General features: G+C 36.0%; 1 protein-coding gene across 5 annotated transcripts in view; it reads right to left on the reverse strand.

Moving 5' to 3' along the window:
* Nucleotides 1-2,287: 2,287 nt before the first annotated feature.
* LOC104361642 (U2 snRNP associated SURP domain containing) overlaps nt 2,288-22,924 on the reverse strand; it is a 47,232-nt gene continuing 26,595 nt past the window's right edge. For 3 of the 5 annotated variants that reach the window (XM_042793236.1, XM_042793248.1, XM_042793233.1), the window contains 10 exons: nt 21,825-21,912; nt 20,465-20,587; nt 18,939-19,095; nt 18,464-18,559; nt 17,821-17,887; nt 16,676-16,838; nt 8,641-8,751; nt 6,224-6,342; nt 5,215-5,391; nt 2,288-3,945 (listed from right to left, as the gene is read on the reverse strand). In XM_042793236.1, coding sequence (XP_042649170.1) covers nt 3,807-3,945; nt 5,215-5,391; nt 6,224-6,342; nt 8,641-8,751; nt 16,676-16,838; nt 17,821-17,887; nt 18,464-18,559; nt 18,939-19,095; nt 20,465-20,587; nt 21,825-21,912 — 1,240 coding nt within the window. In that variant the 3' untranslated portion in view covers nt 2,288-3,806. The remainder of the gene's footprint in view (nt 3,946-5,214; nt 5,392-6,223; nt 6,343-8,640; nt 8,752-16,675; nt 16,839-17,820; nt 17,888-18,463; nt 18,560-18,938; nt 19,096-20,464; nt 20,588-21,824; nt 21,913-22,924) is intronic. The other 2 variants (XM_033005364.2, XM_042793240.1) reach the window with 2 other exon arrangements.

A 22,924-nucleotide genomic window follows, 5' to 3' on the forward strand; every position in this document is an offset into this window, starting at 1 on the left:
AGCAGCTATATTAGTACAGAAGGTGATCTGTAAATGCAGAAAGCAGCAGTACATTCTGTGTCACTAGGACAGATGAACGCACATTAGCAATAGTTGCGATTCTAAATATATGCTTTGGAAAACATAATTTGTTACCCATGTTCATAAGCCGTTTATTCTTACACTTCAAAACCTCCAAGGGTGAGTGGGGGGAGAACACATGCACAATGCCTAGTGCCCAAATAATAACCTGACACAGACTTTCAGAAACCAACTCTTCCTCAAATAGTATTGCAAAAGGTATATGCAGCTGGTGTGCAGAGAAGTCAAAGGAAGTCACAGAGTTTAAAAAAGGCAGTTCAAATATAAACACTTCTGTAACACTGGTAAGGAAAGATTTTAATCGTCGGAAGGAGACTCTATGCAGCCAAGTAGCTTTTCTCCACTGAGAACAGGGCCCACATGCTCAGAGTGTGACAGTAAGCCTGGCAGACACGCTCACAAAGGTCTGGACCGATACAGAAAAAACAAGAACTTGCAACTCCGTACATAGAAGGCCTTCAGATAAATATCTGAAGGTCCTATGGAGTGCTGGGTAGGCTTCACCAAAACACATCAGCACGACAATCTCTTGTACATACCTGGGAACAGGCCATCTATGTTCCATTTCTAACGTGATCCTACAGCGAGACGGGCCTCACCAGCTGCTATTTCAGGCTGCATGGGGGTTACTCAGCTGCACTAGAATGCAGCTGTAGCAAGCTACACTCAGTTTCTCGGCTTTGGATAAACCTGAGGCATGAATATACACCTCTGATATCATCCATAAGGCAGGGCAGGAGAGGAGAGAGAAGCCCCTTATCCACTTGTGCCTCCTCCCCTGCCCAAAGCGAGGGTCTGACACTCAGTGCCTGGGGGGGTGTTAGAGGGTAATGGGCTCTGTACAAGCACAAAAAGCATTTGGAAACACTGGACCACAGTTCCCCAGGTCAGAGCTTTTTTTCACAAGCGTTCATCTCAATGCTACTTCCTGAATCCCAGGATCAATATTTTAATCACCCCTATCCTACATCAACTAGATGATTTTTCACTATTTCACCCCAAAAAGCTGCAGAAACAAAAGTCACACAGTAATGGCAGACTGTGGCTATACCTTGTCAGTGCAACACAACCTAAGGAAAAAAATTTCACAGCCTAATTTTCAGTCTTCAATATTAATTTACATCTTTTACAAAAGATTTGTTACCAGCTGCTGTCTCCACCCTGCTTTTATTTGCAGAAAAGCCAAACTATAAACAAAACTATTTATAAAGGAAGTGAAGAAAATGAAAAGAATAAGTAGGATCAAAAGATGTTCAACAGGAGAAAACAAACAAACAAACAGGCATCCAGTTAAGGATACAGATTCTTAATTGCTTTTAAAAGACTGTTAGGTACAAAGCTTTTCTAAAGCCCAGGATATGAAGCAAAGAACAAGAGGTACGAGGATGGTATTTAGAGAATAAAAGATAATGAAAAAAGTTATTGCATAATAAAGCTGTTACAAAATAAAGTCTAATGGGTGTGCCCCTTTAGCTCTCTAGCTACTTGGCTTGAGCCTTTTATAATCACTTAGGAGAATTCTGTAAAAGAGGATATCAAAATTAATTATTGAAAAGTATGGCTAACTTATAATGCTAAGTGATTTTCTACCCTGAGGATTTTTAGCTATTAAATGAAATATACAATTGATTCTGCAGCTATCTGTGGTAAACTGTCCTTAGTCTCTCTTTACCTAGAACGCTGACATTTATCACTCCTCCATTTATAAACAGCTACAAGATAATAGTAATAGTTCTAAAGAAGTTAAACAGATCTGAAGTGATCTTCCTATTGTGAAGCTAGGATTCTCCCTGTCCCCAGGGAGTACCTACTTTAGTACTTTTAGTACCTACTTTTTGCTCTAGAAAACCTTATCTAGTCTGTGCCAGGTGTGAATACACCGCATTTAAGGAAAAACAAACAAACAACCTTAGTATCTAATAGTTTAGCTACCAAAATCTGTACATCTGAAACACCTTATGTTACAAGGAGAAAGAAAAATATAAAAAATAAACTCTGTATATTTCTAAAATGGATTCTTTATAATGAAATATAAACAGATAAAAGGTGTATTCTTATTAGTGCGTCTACTGAATGCTCATTCTAAATCAGTCTTTACAGTACACATGCATCCTCCATATTTTCAGTATTCCAAATCATCTCTCAGTTCTCATTAGCAAAGAGAATTCTCCACTTCTCACTTTTGCAACAATTTATATAATCTTACAACAAAGACTCCCACCAAGAAAAAAATGGAGATTTTTTTTTTAATTAAATATGCACATTTTTCAAAAGACCTTTCAGATTCTGCTTGTAAACTGTTGCCTCTTCAGCTATATACATGTGCAATGTAAGACTGCCCCTGGAACATTTGCAAAATTCTAACACCATAAAACCTGTAGATACGCAAGTATAATAGGAGGCCACCATCCAGCACTCTGTGCCTGTAGTTAAGTACAGCTTTTGCTTTTAGAAACAGTTCACAGGAAGCCAGATCCCTTTCAATTTTATGTTTTTATTATAATATCCCCACACCTCCAAGTATAAACATTGATCCCTCCCCATTTCTCATCCCCCCCTGCCTCCCACCCACAGAAAGGCTGCATGAGAAGAGACCAAGGTGAAGCAATTTAAAGCCACATCAATGCCTAACACACAGAACAGGTTTGGAGAAGGGAAAACCTAACATTAAAAAAAGTTAAACAGCCTCTTGATTCCAAAATATTAATAAATTAAAAAAAAGAAAAGCATATTCTCCCATTTTGAAGGATTTCCACAACAGAGGAATAAATTCAATAAAATAATGTAAAAGCTGTCCTTTTAAAGTAAAAATTAGTTATAGAAAACAATAGTGTACTGTAGGTTGCAATTATTCTGCCTATACTTAATGAAGAAGTCATAGAAACTCAGGCTTGATGTCCTTTTATTGTTCCCCATGCATGCCATAAATATGGCTTGTTATTGATACATCATATATATATGTTATACATACATGATGCATCTCTGCAGAGGCTGTTCTTTAAAAACAAACAAAAACATTACTCTGGTGTCACAAATATCCCCTGCAATTAAAATGGAGAAATACAAAGCAAAGGTTTACTTGTAAAGCTTATCATGGTAGGTACCAGACTGTTCAACTGTTCTTACAGTAAAATATCATGGTAGGAAAGAAAACCCATCCACTGGATTCAAAAGGTGCTTTCATCTGGATAGTCAAACTAGTGAAGACAGGAACAGAGCTACAACTATACTGAAAGAGCTAAGCACCATAGTATGTCTGAAATACACAGTACTTCCAAACAAACTATGAATTCCTTTAGAGATCTGTATCACCAGTGGGGCAAGAAAACAACATCTTAATTTTCTGTTCAGATTTTATTTGAAATCTAATTCAAATTGTCAAAGCTACAAAAAGGGGGAACATTTGAGTTATTTCTGCTATGTCACAACATTCTAAAACAAAATATCACTACTGCCAGCAGATCAGTTACACGCATTTTGGATGAAACTTCTAAACACAAAAATGTTTCTTTTGGGAAATAGTCACAATGAAGATATTTTGTACAATATAAAACAATGACAGGTCTACAGATGCAGATACTCATGAGTATACACGTGCATTCACAAAAAAAAAAAAAAAACAAAACCAAACAGGAATGCTTTTTTGTTTTTTAACAGACTGTTCAGGCACAAAAACAAAACCGCATTTCCAGTAAGTGACAGCATCATAAAAAATATTAACATTGTCAGTGTTTGCTTTTCTTTGACTTCTTGTGAGATCTGTGAGGAGAACGGGACTGAGACCTGGATTTTTTCCCTGACTTCTTAGGGGATCTGGATCGTGATCTTCTTGATCTTTTGGGTGTCCTGGAGCCAGATGGTGACCTCCAAAAAAAAAAAAAGTTTTATGTCATGTACTAATTACTAATTGATAATACCAACTTTTTGTGCAGTTATTTGGCATTCATTTATTGAGCTATACAAGGTGGAAAATCTTCTCTTGTAAGGGGAAGTAACAGAACAATATCTTGCTTTTAGGAAAAAAAAGTTTGCATTATAAGATTTTTAATGTATTTTGGGCTTAACTTCAGTACTTAAAACCCACAAGAAAAATAACACCAGCTCATGTCCTTCTCAAACCAGCAGAAGGAATCCACAACCTTCCACATATGCCTCAACCAACTTGGCTCTTGTATCAGCCTATACAGAAATTTAAAATTTTGTTGAGTTTTGTTATGCGGAAAAACTTTTGACTCTCAAACATGTTCAGCTTGTGATGTAACCCCACAAAAAGAGTGGACACTGAATAAACTTACTGTCTTGTAACCCACACCCAATATATTAATCTGATATAATCTAAATTGAATGATCATCATACTAACTATAAAAAAACAACAAACCAAACTCAAATACTTTTCTACTTCTATTTGAACTTGTAACTTAGAACACAAGATTCTAATTACTGTAAACATGTACTACAATTTTCTCAACAGCATCAAATGAATTTTCCTTAGCATGTCTGAGGAATTTTATTAAGACATTGTACACCACTAAAAGAAGTGGCAGCCAACCTTTTGAGTTTTGAGGTACAAAAGCTTCAATACAGTAATAAGATCTCACCCCAAATTTAACATTAACTAGAGAGAAATAATTGTGTCTGTCTGGAAAGCAGGAAATACCTACTTCAGAAACAAAACCCTGTAAGCAGTATCCAATCTAGATTTTTTTTCATTAAAAAAAAAAACCATGGGAGAGCAACTTCATGTAAGCAAATCATCAGTGAAAGACTGCATGTTCACTATAACTCTAGAAGTTCTATGGGCTACAGCAGATTTGTCCTTTGAAAATAAAAAGCTAATAAAGCAGCAAGGTGCTTTGGTTTGAATCGGTATTTCTCAAGATTATCAGTAAAGAGGTAAACAAGAACACTGTGAAGAGTCTTGAGCTATCAAGGCAGAAGGCTGTATACATTTCAGACACCGAGTGTCCAAAGATATTAACCACGAACATGCAGTATACTCTATTATGAGAGAAAATACTTGTGTATCAGATGTGCTCTGCTAAAAACCACACAAACAAACAAAAAACACCTACAAAACCACACATATGTACTTAACTTTCCTACAACCTGAAATAGAGAAGATACCAGCTTACCTTTTGGCTTTTTTACTGACATCTCTGGGAGAATCTTTATGTGATGATCGAGAACGTGAACTCTCTTTGTGGGACCGTTCAGAGCGCTCTGAGCGTTCTGATTTTGGTGATGGAGATTTTGCTCGTCTACTGCCACTGCTGCGAGATGGGCTAGGTGAAGCACTGTGTCGTCTTTTCCTTTGCAAAGAAAGCAAATACAGTTATGTATGTGCAGATGCAGACACACAGATGTATATTAAAAAAATTTATTCCTTTCTGTAGATGTTTTATTTAACCAATGCAACGTTAGATACTTTTAAGTAATTGAAAAGTAATATGCTTTTTAACACTTTAGAACAACAACAACAAAAAAAAAAAAAGGCAAGTGCAACATGTGCACCAGATTTTTTCTGATTGAAAAAAAAAACTAAGGACTGTGACTCATCTTTGTTTATTGCAGTGTAAAAAGATTCTGTCATAGTTTCCCGAAAAGCAAGGCATTTTACCATCTCTACACTTAATACCATAGAAGAGTCTGGCTACACAAGTATTAGAAAATCAGAGTGTACAGTCAGCTACCTTAAAACTAGCTGTTTTAATCAACTTTCACTATGAGATGAATAATATTTAAACCACCATAAATAATTTGTGGTATGACTTCAGTACAGTTTTCTGACTAATACACTGCAGTCAACTTACTGCTAAAGAGTGTTAAATATACCCTGTTTTCAACTGGTCATTACTTTACCATGTTCCCTCGGGGTCTAAATGAGCCAAAAGGGGATTCTATTCAAAAAGGTACATCACTTGAGGCAGGATAAAAATGACAATTCCTTTAAAATTCTGAAGCATGTTTTAATATCCAGGGCATGTTTTTTTGTTCTTGGGTGGTTTTTTGTTTGGGTGGTTTTGTGGCTTTCTTTCTAAGTAAAATGTGTGATACAACATAATTTCAAGGCTGCCATTGTATACAAAGATATTAACTGTGAGCTTTCTCCTCCCATCCACTTTACTCCAAGGAAAGCCATACCTCTCTTTTCTTGTTGGTGTACATTCCTCCTTTTCCTTCTTATCTTTGGACCTGGATTCAGATTTTTCCTTGTCCTTTTTGTCCCTGTCACGTTCTCTTTCCAACTCTTTTTCTTTTTCCTAAATTATTAAAAGCATTCATGATTTCAGGTGAGGTGTGACTAATTTTTAAGTAAAGACAATCAAGCTAATCACAAACAGCATAAAAGCACTGAGCACTGAAGGAACACAGCACCTCATCTGGGAAGGAACTAGTGGTCATGACATACCCAGCCTTCAAATCTTTACTGCTGCTTTGTACACAGCATAGATGTTTATTGTAACACAAACACTGACAAAAGCACAAAAGATGTCACCCAATGTGAGAAAGTCTGAGTAGTGAACTAGAAATTAACAGTCTTCAATTTTGAAAATTTCACGGTATCGTTACAGCTGTAATAGAGTTTCTAAACTAAACTAAACATTAAATAATATCAGAAACCTCCTTCTATTTAAAACTTTCATGGATTCATCTTTATTAATCCAGACTAAAAATTGAGATAATCTCATAACTAGAAGACATTTAAAGACAAAACAAAAATACAAACAAGATTCTGCAATAACATCTAATCTGTCAAAAATACCCCATAAGTATCATCTAGATACCCACAGAACCATTTTGAAAGAAAATATATACCCTGAACACTCTTTGTCTGTCTGTCAAATCGTTAGAAAATTAATTATTCAAAAATAAACCTAAACCATCAGCAAGTCTGAACACAGAGATCAAGAGATGTGCTTCTTTCAGTACTGGCAATAAAAAATGCTTTCCATGGCAAAAAATAAACAGATATTCCCTGCATACCCCATAAAGAAGACAAAGAAGGGGTGATTTAGCTAAATGAAGGGGGGGGGAGGGGGAAGGGGATGTTCTTGAGATGTGCCTAGCCTATCTGACAGCACAACTAATTATTTCATCTTGGTAAGAAGGAATAAACAGCATTTTAAACAGCTCTAAGTTACTATTCTCTTAATATACAACACTACTAGAAATTTACTCTTGGAAAGCTTATTCTATAGTAAGTTAGACAGGTAACAATGACCAACCACCAAGTTTGTTGGAAATGTAATCACAGTCAATATTACAATATTATTATACAAATTACCTTTATTATGGCATTAAAGCAAAAGATAAAGTTATTCCCTTAACAACAGGGTTATTGTTTTAAAGAACATCTGTTATAATTGTCATTAAATATTTCTTAACTAAATATTACCTCCATCATTTAAAGTGAAAGTGAAATAATTATTTAAAAAAATCTAAAATATTGCAAGCTGGTTGAACTAATTCAACAGAAGGCACCTAACAAAGTTACCAGGATTATGATTACATTTTTTTTGCGCTACTGTCTCACTAAATACCCTGTGCTTACTGTACAAATCACTTCTTTCTCCAATTACAGAAAACACTGAGGAAGAGGGAAGTTTTAGGATACAGCTACATTTAAAAGGAAAGTCACTTATAAAAATTAAAATCTTAACTGCTAAGATCAACCTACAAATGTTTAAATCTCCTTCAGTGATAAGCTTAATTTTTACAAGTCTCTTTCCTCAAGGTACTGTGCAAAATTATTTTAGTAAATTAGTCAGATATTGATCACCGAATACTGCAAAGAACAAGTGACAAACACCTGGTGAAAACTGCCTATTTGTATTTAGCTTCCAGAAAGCTGCATGGGCACCTATTCTCATCATTGATTGGACGGACTGTGAAACCAGACTGGAGAAGCAACTGCCGTTTAGTCTCTCACTAAATGCACTGTCCACACAGATTACGTGTCCTTTCTTAATGTTTCAAAGATTCAAGATCACACGACACCACATATGATGCTAATTTTTAAAGCTGCTCTGACTTCATAGTCCAGAAAGGACTTCTAAAAACAGTAATGGTACAGAATTATTCACTTCTGGGTGACAGTATGAGCTGGAATTATCCAGGAAATCTTAGACACTGGAGAATCAGAAGCACATATGCTGCTTAGTACAATTCTTTCTCTTCCTTTGGAAGTCTTTAGCACAATGGATCAATTACTAAAAGCAAAATTAAAAGTCTGATAAACATCTTCAGTTGACAGCTCTCCTTTTCCTTTCCCACACCTAACAGTTTGCTTTATGTAGTAGATCCAGAAGTGACCTCTAAGGTTTCAAGTACATTCTAATGATGACCATCTGTACAGTGTGAAATACTACATTATTTTGATTAAAAAGAGAGATTATATCTACTCTGCAGAAAGCACTTGGACTTAGACATGCAGTTTGACATCACAATAGAATTTCAATGAGAATCATGTGCTGTTATATTTAATGCCACCTTACATTTGATAAACTCAATAAAAGCCTATCACAGAATCAGAGCCAAACATAAAGAACATTTCTTACCCTCTGGAGCAGCTTGTCTCTATAGTGTTCAACCTGTTCCTGAAAACTCTGGCCTGGTTTCTTGGGTCTTTTCCCAGACTCTAACTCATCCTGAAACTTCATCACCTTAAGCTGTGAAAATAATACTGACCATTAGGTTATTGGGCTTATTATTATTCAGTTAGGCAGGTGGCTGAAAATGAAATTTCCATGATTTATAATCTGTGTTCTTCATTCTTTCTATACAAGTTTGTGCGCAAAAAGATACTAACTTAAACTGGATCAAAGCAACAAAACCGCATACTCATCTGCAGGCACCTGCAGTTGTTTACAGACCTGTTAAGAACTAAAAATAAAGAGATTTTTTCTGTTATTCTACTAAATTCTGTTCCATCATTAGAACACTGCATGCTTATATTTCTTAGATCATTATCTGTTTTTTTTTTCTTTCAAAATGAGATAATTTACTGCAGGTGTCTTAATATATTGTTTCAACTTCAAGTTTTCCTTCAGAAATGGCCTTTTTTCCATTTAACCCTAAATATTAAAATCAAATGACTGACATAATTAGGACGTAAAGCAAATGCATCTCCTCTTCAGGTGTGTTTAACGGGTGGCTGATTTGAAAGAAGTCATTTTTACTAACATCATAATCTTTCATGTGCTATCAAGCTTAGCAACAAAATTCAGTTCACTAGTGCTGCTAAATGTAACACTAAATTCACTGCAATAATATCTCCAACAGAGTCACAAAGCTAAGCAAATGTCAGAATTTTTCCATGTGGTTTTTTTTTTTTTTTTTTTTTTTGCCTAGATACACTAATATCTTTCTCCAAGTTGATTCACATATCTTAGCATTTGCCAATTTTTTATTCTTACTGACATGGCCTTTTATAAACAATCCTTCAGTTTTTTTGGATGAGGAGGTGTCTCAAGGCACGGTAATAAGTCAGATTGTACTTGTCAGCCCTCTTCCAAATGTTTATGCTCTGACCCTCCTGTATTTCCTGTTTCGATACCGACTTGCACATATAAGAGTAGATTTTTCCAGTGCTTGAGGTTCCTTTTTTAGCAAACACACAAATTACTTTTCTCTTCAGAAATATTTAACTCTTCCACACTGAAAACACACAAAGGAAAAGACATTGCAACTGTGTCCATTTTAGTTATCTGAAAGGATTCTTATTCTCCAGGTCCTCAATTCCCTAATATGAAGTATGCACAAAAATCAAACCCTAAAGGTTTTTTCTTCCCTCTCAAAAGCAGCAGGCCAGACTGGATATGAAGATACCATATATTTTAATCAGCCTTTCCAATTATTGACTGAGCAGAAAGGAAAAGCATCACAAAAATAAATTAATCACAAGAACAAATATGTTAAGAAACTTAAAACCCAGGCAACAATAGCACTACCCTGAACAGGATCCCTTTCCCCTTCAGTTACAGAGCTTATGCCAACAACACATTTTCCATGTCAGTCTCAAACATGGTGGAACAACTCGGGCTAAGGGGGGGGGGGGGGAGCAGAGGAAGGCATTGCTATAATGTACCATGGTAAATTTCTGACAAATGTTCTGCTTCTCTCGCCCATTTACAGAGTATGCTCTACCTGTGGTTGAGCATTTTTCATTTTTGCTTACAATTCAGCCAATTAAATAGTCAGCAGCCAGTGGAAAACTGGCATCATCATTTGTCACATACCACTCCACCTTCCATAAAGGCATTTTTTCTTCTCCCCTTCAAATGCAGAATTTTCAAAAGCAGGAACACTTGTTCTGGTAAAAAATTAATACTGCATTCTCTACCATCATGTAAACTCCAAGGCCCCTAGTTGCTTAGCACATTTGGTACTGAACAGGAGCACAGAGGAAGCTTAGCTCATCCAGAAGACCTCCTAGGCTGTCATGGTATGAACACACCCATAAGACTTCTACTTTGTTTTCGCAACTAAATTACCCAGAAAAGTAATAATATAAAAACAAACAAACAAACAAACAAACAAAACCCCAACAACAAACCAAAACAAACCAAAACACAAAAAACCCCACAACCACCAACCCACAAAACAAAACCCCATCCTTACAAGATTTTATTTCTTTACATTTTTAGCCAACAAAGCTGTGACAATATCTCTGGTCTGACCATATTCTGAAAGCAAGGAAGCATAAGTCTATAGCTCAAAGTAGCCTGAAATGAAGGAAAACTAGGAATCCGATCAACAGGCTTTATTTGATTTAATAAACTAATCTGGATGCAAAGAAATGCTGAACTTCCAGCAGCCTGTCTTACACACATGTTGTACAACTCACTGCTGTCATGAAGAACTATTTGCATGTAACTTTTCCAGTAACTGATGGAAGGGGAGGGTGGTGGTGGGGGAAAGGTGGTCATTAGCAGGGGCCTAGAAGAAAAACAGGCAGAGCCTATACATTAACCACTGACTCAACTACTCCCCAACCTCTAACTACTTTACAATCGTATGGTTTCTTGAGGTAGCTGTGCTCTTTTACCGACCAGTCATCGGTGGAGCTCTCTTCTGCATACTTGCTGTAGATACCTTTGAAGCCATATAAACTAACTCCTCTAGAAAGATGCTGTGGGTAGAGGAAAACTCAGCTCTAGTACATCCCTAGAAAAGGAGATTGTTATAAAATGCTGAGATGATATCAACAGCTCACTACAAAAGATCATTCTCTTCCACCCTCCTTCTCCGCTCCTGCACTCCAAGCAGAGTTCCTCCCCCCACCCAGCCCTTGTGGCAGCTGTAGTGCTTGGCTCAGCCTTCCATAAACCAGATCAATTCACTAATCCTGCAGAAGCTTCCCACCCTTCAAAGTTTCTTCCCCGGCATTAGGGAGGTATACTGTCTCAGGGGAAGAACGAGCAAATGCCAGAGCTCACAGGTAGGATCAGGGTATTTCCTTTCAGCAGAGGTGAGCAGTTAGGTCAGATCAGCTCATCCTACACCTTCAGGTATACCAGCTTTTGCTATGTGCTCTAACACACTACCACCATAACGACGTTTTAAAAGAAAAGGAATTACTTGGGTCCCACAGCCCAGAAAAGAATTCTACCACTCAGAATTACTATATACACCTATATGTTTGGTGATCTGCCTTCACCATTTCACTACTCATAGCATATTGGCTGTAGAGAACACTCTTCTTACTGACCTTTTAATGTAGAGTGTATGATGCTTATATTTCTATCATACAGTTCCAGATACGCCCCCCCAGGAGAAAGAGATCCTTAAAACTTAGGCTTAAATCTACTTCAGCATCTAATCGATAAATTTTGTAAGCATTCCACTTCGTTCTTTCTAAATGCAGGTTTACAAACATATTCTAATTGAATTGGTTGTATTTCAACTATTCTTGTCCAAAAGATAAAAACTATTAAGCCTGTTGATCGCTACAAGTAGATACATTGACTTTATCTAGACTATGTCTGGAGTCAGTAATAAGCATGGTAATATGGAAGGGGAGAATTTTTCAAAACCCTGTGCCAAAACTTTACAATACTAATTTCTTAGACACAGCAGTCTCCCACAGCAAAGGAAGTTTAGAGTTTTTCAGAGACTGCAATGCAGAAGTGTAAAATATCACTGGAGTTCCTGTGAGCAATCTCTACTAAATGCTCCAACGCAGGGAATGTATTTCTCATTAACCATGAGAAGGTATCTCTTGTAAATTCAAGATAAACAGCTCCACAACACACCTCTTGTCTATTGGTTCTCATCTTGAAATTTTCCCCCTCTCTCCTCAAACTCATCTGAGGAGAGTTTAAAAGACTCAGCCTTCCGTAGAAGTTGAGGCCTTGATTACTGACTAACCAGTAAGCTAGCAAGTTACAGAAAAGGGTAACATCTTGCTACCAGAGTTCAGAGAAACCACAGACTGAAGCCCTGCCCCTATCTTTTTGCATTTTGACACAAACAGGTGTGCTGTGGGTAGCCTCCCTTGCTGAAAATGAATCTATTTTCTAAAACTGTTGTTGGTTTTCTAGTCTTCTGCTGATACTGCCTGAGCCCATACACAGTGGTCTTCAGGGGGGAAAAAAGGCTTTTTCACAAGAGGTTATTCCACAGTTATACAGCCTCAGAACTTAAGTGCCCAGGTTCAAACACAACTTACTTGAGGTAAATTAGCTGCATACTACATACTAGGATTAACTAGTAAATTAATCACCAGATGCCTGATGAAAGATACGAATTCCTGTTCCATATATAATTGCACTGAAACCTAGACTGATTACAGACAGGACAGACATTCAAGCAAACCAAAGTGTTTTGGTTTTTCCTTAAAACAGACTCGCCCCAGCAATGGCTGCAACAAGTCCCAGACTTTGCCAGAAGCAGAGCAAAATACTTCCTTGCAATCTTGAGTTTTCCAGTAAGTCTATGAGCAGTGGAATTTCTGCAGCTACAATATCATCAACAACAGATGACAGTGATACTGATGGACACATGTGAAATACCTCTTCAGATGTAAGCAGACTTCTGGCATGCTTAATCACACTCACAGGATGTCATGTGTCTTGGAGCTAAGCAACTCAACTTTCGTCTTTGTGTAAAATAGAAGTAGATTCAAAGATCTAAAATTATCTGCTGAATTAAGATAGTCATTATCTCCTAAGGAACAGCTGCTATAAACAGCAAAACTGTTGGTCAAGCAAAAGCCAGTTTGTCTCATCTGTTATTATTAAGCTGCAATGACTAAGGTATTTATTTGGGTATCTTTTTGCCATTTTGCAGCAGCCTCAAATGAGCTCGGTACAGAAGCCCCCACAGGCTGTGAAGACCAAAGGGCTGATGAACAAATACACAAAAGTGAGTATTCTGCATACTAATCCAGAGAAAGAAATAATGGAAACTGCATGGAACTTCAGTTTCTTGACAAAGGTATACAGAGCCTTGAAAACCACAAGAGGCCTTGGATGTAATCTGCCTTTGCAGACCATGCTGAATCTATTCTTATCTAGTGCTCTAGTCATTCCCTTTTGGAGACTAAATACTACACTAGAGGAACTCTGATCTCGTCTGGTACAGCAATTCGTATCAAGAAAGCAAGAGAGTAATGTCCTTTGCAACATGCAGGATGAACCTCTTTGGCTCTTGGTAGAAAAATAAATTGTACCTCAAATACCATGAGACAATTTGGTGGGGGGAAAATATCTGTTTATGTACTGGGGAGGGGATACTGACAGAGCACAGACACAAGACATCATAAGAGAATCCAGTCCTGCATCTCCAGGAGCTCAGTGGTACATAGCAGCAAGGCTGAACAGGAAGACTGAAAATCATTAGTCTTCTGATCAAGCAACTAAACACTACTTTGAGGTCTCAGGTGGCTAACACAACGGTGAGTAAAGGCAGCTACTAAAGAGGACAAATCTCCTGTTTGACCCTTTTGGAAGCACTGATACATATGGAGTTGTGAAGAGCCTGCCTCGTGCTGCAGATGAAGTCTGTGCTGTGCTTTTTTGGGGTAGGATTATAAAATCTTGTGCAGCAAGGTGGAGACAGAAATAAAGTACCTTCAAAAAAAGGACCAAGGAGACCAATGCTGCTTCATTTTGTCTGTGAGTTTTTGTATGCTCTGAGGAAACAAGCTTAATGAACAATTTAAGCAACAAAAAATTTCCATTTTTCTAACACTTCACAGCACTGAGGTATCTTTACAAAGAGGAATACACCTTTACTTCGTATGTCCCTGGGGTGGGGAAAGACAGACACACATACATAAACCACACCCTGATGACCATTCTGAAATCTGAGTTACAATGTAAAGCAAAGTGCCAATCCTTCCACACCTGGGAAAAAAAAAAAAAAAAAAGAAAAAAAAGGAAAACAATAAAGAAACCACTTAGGTGTTACAGAAAAGCCTCTGCTCTTGCTAAATTCTGGAAAGAAGTCACACTTCAGCAAGGCTAACAGGGGCATGGGGAAGGCAAACAAAGGGTTAATAACTTGCCTTCACTGATGGCAAAAGTCTGATGGCTGTGGCCAAAGTTTGTTTCTTACTGCACTTTCCCCTCCCATCTGACAAACTTAATTTACTAACTGTGCCAAGAGAAAGAATTGTTTGTATACATGAATTTAAAAAAAAAATGGATGAAAATGTTTCAACTCTCCTGGTAGTCACTCTGTAAACTGCTAGAGAATCAGACTTCACCGGTTTTTTTGCCAAATGGTTTACACAGCATTTTTAACGTGTACATTAGATAATGTATATAACAATTAGATAATTGTTAAAGTTGTTAATTGTTTTTTTTCCTTAGCTCCTCCCCTCAAATTTAATAATGGATGTGTTCATTGTCAGGGAATGCGCACATGCTAAGAAGAAACTTTGAGCATGAATGCTTTGAAGTAGTACAGGGAGTACTTTCCTGTCAATGACAAACTGGAGGAGAAATTTAAAATTTAAGTACTTTTACACAGTGTCCAAAATGTTCTGAAAATTAAAAAAAAAAAAAAACAAAAAACAAAAAAACAAAAAACAACCCTTTTCTGGCAATTCCAAAAGTCTGAAACTGAGATGGTAATTTATTTACCACAAAAAATAAAGATGGCAACATGCACTTGAAAACCTCAAATATTTACCACCTAAAACTGTTACAGATGGGATACACTGATGAAAGAATTTACAACACTCATGCAGTGTAAAATTGACAATGGTTGAAGTATATCACTTCCCTAATCTGCCTCTACAACTGGCAGGATAACATCTATAAAACAGATACTCTATCTCAAAGGACCCCTCTCTATAACCGCTAAAATCATTGTTACAGCAAAACGAAAACTAGTTTCACTTGTACTTTCATTAGTCTAACATCATATATTTTCTACAGAACTACTGCCACCATGAGTTGTCAGACATAAATCTTATTCAGCTTTTCTCAAATTCAGAATTTACTCACTTCAAATGGCTATGCACCATGAACTTTCAAACCGCTATGTAAAGCAAGAGGTTTTTAAGTGCTTAGTTATGGGCCATTAATTTTAATAATATGAATTATTCAACAGGAGCATATTTGGGAGAAACAACAGTTGTGACGTTTTAAAATATGGCTTGTACATCTTAAGAGTATTATGGTACTTCGCTAATGTCTAATTTTAGCTAACTAGTACATTATAGCATAAATAAGTAGACAGCCACAATTCCACCTTCAAAATATTACCCAAATTATAGTCTGTCTCTTGGAGATGCTACAACTGCAACAAGTAGTTTAGCAGCTTTTTTAACATAATTTTAATGCACTGAACAGAAGTCACAAGAATTTCAGTATCCAAGGCATTATGGGTTTTAATACTGGATACAAGCTGGGAAGTTGCATGCAATTTTAAACCTGGTTTTGCATAGCACAGCATGACAGAAAGGCCTCACTGTTAGACAAAGCTCATGCTAAATTCAAGGTCTAGGTACATTCTCAGTCAACCATAAGCTCAGAAGCCAGCATGAAGACATAAGAATCTGTGTTTGTCAACCTTAACAGCTATTCTAACACCTATGCTTGGAGAAAGGATAAAAGAACAAGTGCTATTAACAGCATGTAGGTCTTCAATTAAAATGCTCCATTTCCAGGACCACCTGGTTTAGTTCTACCTACTTCTTTCTTTGATTGCTGATCCAGTAAAAAGATAAACTTTTAAATGCAATAAAATACAGACACTTTGAGGCAAGACACAGAGAGAACAAGAAAGGCATAAGACTAAGGCCACATCCAAAAGTCACTCCCATTTGCCAAGAGGAGGAATGTGTAGAGGCACCTAAGCAATCTAAGGCTACCAGTGGTACTCAAAAAGGACAATGAAAATGAAGAGTAATTCTCAACATCTCCTGACTCAATTTTTCACTTTTTTCCTGCATTATTTTGAAAGGCAAAACAAGGCAAGGTAAGGCTGTAAACAAACGTACCTTTATAAAAATACACTGGACTAAGGAAAACACTATATGACTAAAATTATTTCAGTAAAAGTAACTCCCTATTATATTTAGGCAACTCGGGAGGAGGACTGGAAAGGTACACAAGGGTGTACAAAGCACCACATACTGACCTCTATCTCTCTGAGTTTGGCACGCTTTTCTTCACTCATTTCTGAGTATTTGACTGATGACTTGGATTCGGGCATATCTTCTTTAATAGGATTGGAATACATGTGTTGCTCTTCTGACTTAGAACTCTGAGTGTCTTCCTCATCTTCACTTTCTTCTTCTTGACTTTACATAAAACATACAGAATTAACTGATAGATACATATTTAAGACAATTACATGTTACAAAATTTACTCTCTCTCCTACTTAGTTTCTATTAGTTACTAGTGTTAAAATTTGTTAAGTAAGATTATGTCATGTAAAAGTCTGCAGCTACAAAAGTCTCATCTGTGAGACAGCTATCTTAATATTTTAACTGTTTTTAATATTCAGATAATTTATACTTTTCATATAGAGTGCAGAAGAATTATTGAGATTTACAGTTATCAAATCCATATATAACTCAGCTACAAAACAAGTCCATTACCTCAACAAAATCTCTTTAAGTGCTGTCATCATGCTTCTCAGAGTAAGTTTTACAAAATTACATAATTTACTACATTTTTGCTTTTTGGAGACAAACCTGAGACACGGCAGATATTCAACATTATATTCCCAGACTGGCCACTAGAGTGCTGCAGGACTATATGCAACACAGTAAGATACTGAAAGTATTACTAAAGATGCTCTCAATTGCCAAAAGAACAAAGTAGAAGACTGCTCAGAAACAACTGATGGCATGGAGTCTATTAGCATCCAAAGAAACATATACATCAGAACATTATTCACCGTGTTTGTCTCAAAAGCAAAAGGTAGAGGTTTAGATACATTCATACATATCGGACATCATGAATTCCAAACTGTAAAATACCGTTACCTCAGTTGTTACTATTTGGCATTAGGTTATCAAACGAACATGAATTTAAAGATTATGGTTAACAACTCCACCAAAAGGTGTAATTTATCATGTTAGAAAAAAAAATTATGGGGACTGAAGGCATGCTGCACTAAAATCCCGATTTTTCTCCATTTTCTTTGTCTCCTACTTTCAAAATTTCATTTTAGTTCTGTTCTTATAACACATATATATCTTATAGGCAGTTCCAAAGACACTCAACCTTAGAGGCAAAAAATTAGTATGTTTTCATCTGAATGAAAAAGTATTTACTTTTGAATTTCTTCCTCCTCAGATTCTTCATGTTGGTCAAAAAGCTCCCACTTAGAAGTAGTAACAGCTAGAAGAGAGTGTAAAATAATTTTAGCAATAGAAAAAGCTATCACTTAATCTGAAAATTAATATAATAAAAATTACCATGTAATCAAAATTACCAGTATCTACAACTTAATACAGACTATTTCACAGAAATACTTAAAACTGCATATTATCAGAATATTTACTATTTACACAGCTATTCACTTACACTGCATATCACGTTTCATTAACTCCTTAAAAAGAAGCCAAATATTTGTCAGTTAGTAAAATCTTATCTTCCAAAAAGTTATTTCGAAAGACTGCCAATCACATACCCAGACTTTTTTTTCGGTATTTATTCTTAATGAACTGGAAATTATTTTTAAAGGTTGGTAGGTTATTGAAGGAGAATAGCAAAACCAGAATACACTATTTTCTTCACTGAAGTTATAAGCAAAAAAAAGAAGTTACGGTTGAAAACCCTACTGTGCTACTACAGAAATCACATTAGCACTTTTAAACAGATCAGTTGAAAAACATCACGAAATAGCTAAGTGTCATTAAACTTTCAGTTTGCTTAGGGAAGTGTTTTAGTTTAACATGTACTTTGGAAACTAACCTTGAGCTTCCAGTTCCGATTCATCCACTGCTTCCCACTTTGAAGGGGCAACTTTAAATATAGGTTCATTCTTTTTTGAGTCTTCAGCCGTATCCACTATTGGAGAAAGACACAGAAAAATAATTTCCAAAGCTCTTCAAAAATTCAAACAGAAAAGTCCTAATATAAGAATCAGATTTAAATACTGAAGCAGATTATGCTATTTTATTATTTGCAAAGAAAAGAAATTGGGATTTAGAACATGATGTGCATATCATCAGAAGACATCTACTATGTCTCCAAAGCAATTACAATCTAAAAGCAGTTTTTAAACTAATTCTTCCTAGAAAAAACTGAAATTAATCAATCTGTTTTACAAAGCTACATGTCATGTTAGTTCTTGTCTGTACTTGTAAAAACTCAGGGGGTGAGGGGGAGGAAACCATCATCAAAAATTGAAGATGCAAACTGAAAATAAAGTTGAAACATTTCATACAAGGTACTCCATCAAGATCGTCATCCAGAGATTTAATTGGGACTCCATCCAGATCATCAATAGGAGCAGCATCAATAGGAATTCCATCCACATCTTCTAGCGGAGCACCATCAAGCTCTTCCTCAATGGGAGCACCATCAAGATCGTCTGGTACTTCCTGAAAGCAAATAATAATCAGTTATTTCAAGAACACACCTACATCGCTTTTCTCTACTTCTCCAATTATTGATTAATTTAAGGAGTAGCTTTAAAAATACCTTAAAATGCAAAAAACTCAGCTTTAACAATTTTGGCTACCAAGTACAGCTGCTTATTGCAGAGGAAAAAATACAACATTGCCCTACAAAAAATTATAAGCAAGAACTTGGAATTTGTCCACAGTGTACTAGAAGCTTTACAATACCTATATTCAAAAGAAGAGGTATTAAGCTGAGGTTTAGCTCGAAATGAGCCAATTGTAGTCAGATAAATTATACTTACTACACATGAAAGCTTCCCTGAGAACCAGTAATCTGAACAACTGACAGAAATCAACAATTTAGCAGGAATACAAATAAATGATAACTACACCTATATATTCTAACTTGGTAGGTACAGTCCCTGTCCTTCATACGTGCATGTTCACTCTGCTCTACTGCTAAGGGAAATAAGCTCACCTTCCAATGATACCGTAGGTCTCCCTCCTGCTGTTTCCAGAGGAAAAAGGCATGTTTCCACAGAGTTACAAAATGAATTTATCTTATACATACATCCATTTATTAGTGTTCACTGTCTTGATTCTCTTAAATAATATTTACATCTAACTGTAAACAGATCAGTACACATTCACTCAGTGCTAACGGTATTCTAGAAAATTTAAGCACAGACCTTCAAAATATTGAATAGTAACTTATACATGTCACTACGCAATAACTAAAACTTGTTACAAATCCTGTTTAAAATAACCTCTAATAAAATAATGTGTAAATGCTGTAGCATAACTATAAAGTTAGCAATCTTACTGCTCTAATACAACACAGTGAAGACTGAAGTAGAATATCACCAGTGTAAATAATCTACCACGACTTTCCTCTCAAATTAAGAAAGCTCAGGTGGCTCTGTTATATCCAAGTGTTACACTCACACAAAAAGGAAGTGGATGATTCAGGTAGCCAGATGCCTAGCTATTCAGAACACTCAGAAATTAAAACTAATGTATGAAATTCTAACTTAAAGTTCACAGACAGATACTACAGAGTATTCCTAATGCAAAGGAAATAGCTGTTATTCTGCACTAGACTTTGCTCTGAAATGGTTTCAAAATGTAACTCTACCACAGCACCTAATCCACAAACAACAAATTCATAAACAGATTAAACAGTACCTGCATCTGAAAATATGTTACACCTATATTTATGAGCAAGGATTCAGAGGAAAAATATGTTTATTCACTCCAACAGAGATGTCAAAATAATTCTTGCCAGCCCTAGTTTATATTTACACATCTTTCCTTACCATCTGCTAGCATCACTACCAAGGTCACTTACCTCTGTTTCTTTATCTTCCATGATATTTACAAGCCCCAGGAAAATATTCTGTAGTTTGATCAGAAATGGTTCTGGATAGATCGCCCAGTCTTCCCATGCTCGGAAGCATGTCATTACCCGTTGCTAGAAACAACAGGAACAAAAATGCTAATGAATTTGCATTAAGAATTTTTAAGTGACTGGAAATACACCACAGAGAACTACTATTGTAGACAGCTACTCCTAGGCAGTTCCATACTGGAGTATATTACAATGATACCACACTAAGGAAGACTAGTAATTTTACAAAAATATGTACACAGGAACTACTTTTTAAAAAAATCTCACTTGGGTTTCATTTTCCCTTTGAATTCCTGTTGTATTATCAATTTCAGCTGCTCCTATCTCAATAGTAAATTTAACTCTAGCCAGATGTTCTAAGCAGGTGCCTCTACTAAATGTAACAGAAAATATCTTTCCCTTTGTAAAACAAAATAACTAAAATTAACACTGGCTTATTCATCTAATTGAAATGAAATTATGTTCTGATTTTAATTTTTTTGTAGAAGTTAAGTAGACTTCAAATGATGGGCTTCAGCTCAAACTTGACACATTAAATGTAGCTGGAGATGTAGAGAAAAACCTACAGCCTGTCTTTACCATATAATTTAATAAACAGTATTAAAATAGCAGAAAACTAAAATTGATTCCCAATCTAGAGCAACTGGAAGCAGAGAAGGTAGGACAACCAGGATTAAAGACCTTAATACAGAAAAACTAACTATACTGTAAACTTTGTCTTTAAATCTTCTGATTAAAAAAACAAAACAAAACAAAACCACAAACTGTAGAGGCATTTGAAAATAAGAGAAGGAAGAGCTAGGCTGAGCATGAGAACGGTGAGAAGCAGGGCACTTTATCTCAAAAAATCACTCTCAACTACCTATGGTCAGACTGATTATCAGACCTCAAAAAATGAAGCCTATCACAAAAATGTTAAAAAGTAAATTTATGCTGCTATGTCCAGCAGTTCCTTTCCACACTGAGCAGCCCACATTTATTTTTGAAACTGAAACATAGGTGGTCCAAAAATAATTAGAAAGCTAGAAGGCCTTGTTTGCAATTCAAGTACTAGGTAGGTATCCTCTCAACTCCACAACTATACATCTACTGGTACACTTCAGCTGTTTGATCCTAATGTTCTTCCTTAATTTCAAGTCTATCTTTTCAAGAGAAAAAAAATTTTTTTTTTTTTTTTACTATAAAAAAGCTTAATTAGGAAGCTTGAGGTCTAAGCCACCTATCATCGTATGCAATCTCTTGTGCAGGAACATCTATTTATTTGACTTCTATGTCATGTAAATAACAATGAAATACATACCTTGAAATTTTCAGACTGTAAATGGCCTTGTATTGTACGGTAAGTAGCATTGAGATCAGAGAATATCTGACATAATTTTGTTTCAAAACTAGAATTAAACATATACATTTCTTTAGTTAAACTTTGTAATATATGTTTTCTGGACATACATAATTCACGAAAATACCTGGGACACAGGACTCAAAAGCACAAGGTTCTGATCCCTATAGTAGCCATGACCTGAACTATAAAGCAAATATGATTACTTTGTATTAAATCACATTGGACAGCAACAGAACTGTGAAGGGAGATCTTCACATCTGCTGCAGTCTCTTTATACAGCCTGGAAAGATTGGAAGAGGATAAAAGGAGTTTTACAACCTTATATACAACCAAAGAATTGTCTCAAAATTTGATTTGTATTTTTAAAAAATTCTTAGTTGTGTTTCTATTCTAATTTACTCAGTGAGGCCCTCAATGAAAGCACAGTGGGTAAACAGCTGTCTAGCTTCCTTTGAGCTTCTCTCAATGTGCAAAAAATAAACTGGCACAGCAAAAACACAACAAGATGCAACAAGAAACATCATCTGCAGTTCACTAGAGCTTTGTAACATGCTGAATATTCCCCACCATGCTACCATAACATTAGAGAGACTCCAGGAAGTAAATACAATCAAATATCTAAATATGACAAAGGTACTTTGCCTTAGATATTTTTCCTAAATCTTGCTCAGCATCTTAGAAACAAAGCACATAATCCATTTTTAAATTCTCCAAACTTAACGGAGAATTAAAAAACACCTTTTAATAAAAAAAAATCTATTTCAAAAATGGACTTCACATAGATTACTTGCTATACCTATCTTGAATATTATCTACAGCTCTCTTTCTGTAAAGAAACACGAGTTATTCTCACCTTTATGAGGTTCCATGCAAGTGGTCCCTTGCATAGGGCATATACACTTCTTGCATTATAAAGCAATCCTATGTGCTAACATCCATGACAATGTGTAAGATGTAGGAAAGAGTATCAGTGTTGTAATAGGATCCTCATAGAAAAGTGTGAGTTTCTCTACAACCACATTTATCCAGAGATGTACAAAACTGAATATAAGGATTTT

This window comes from Tyto alba, unplaced genomic scaffold, assembly GCF_018691265.1.
Source record: "Tyto alba isolate M040663 unplaced genomic scaffold, T.alba_DEE_v4.0 Super-Scaffold_10, whole genome shotgun sequence".
NCBI lineage: Eukaryota > Metazoa > Chordata > Aves > Strigiformes > Tytonidae > Tyto > Tyto alba.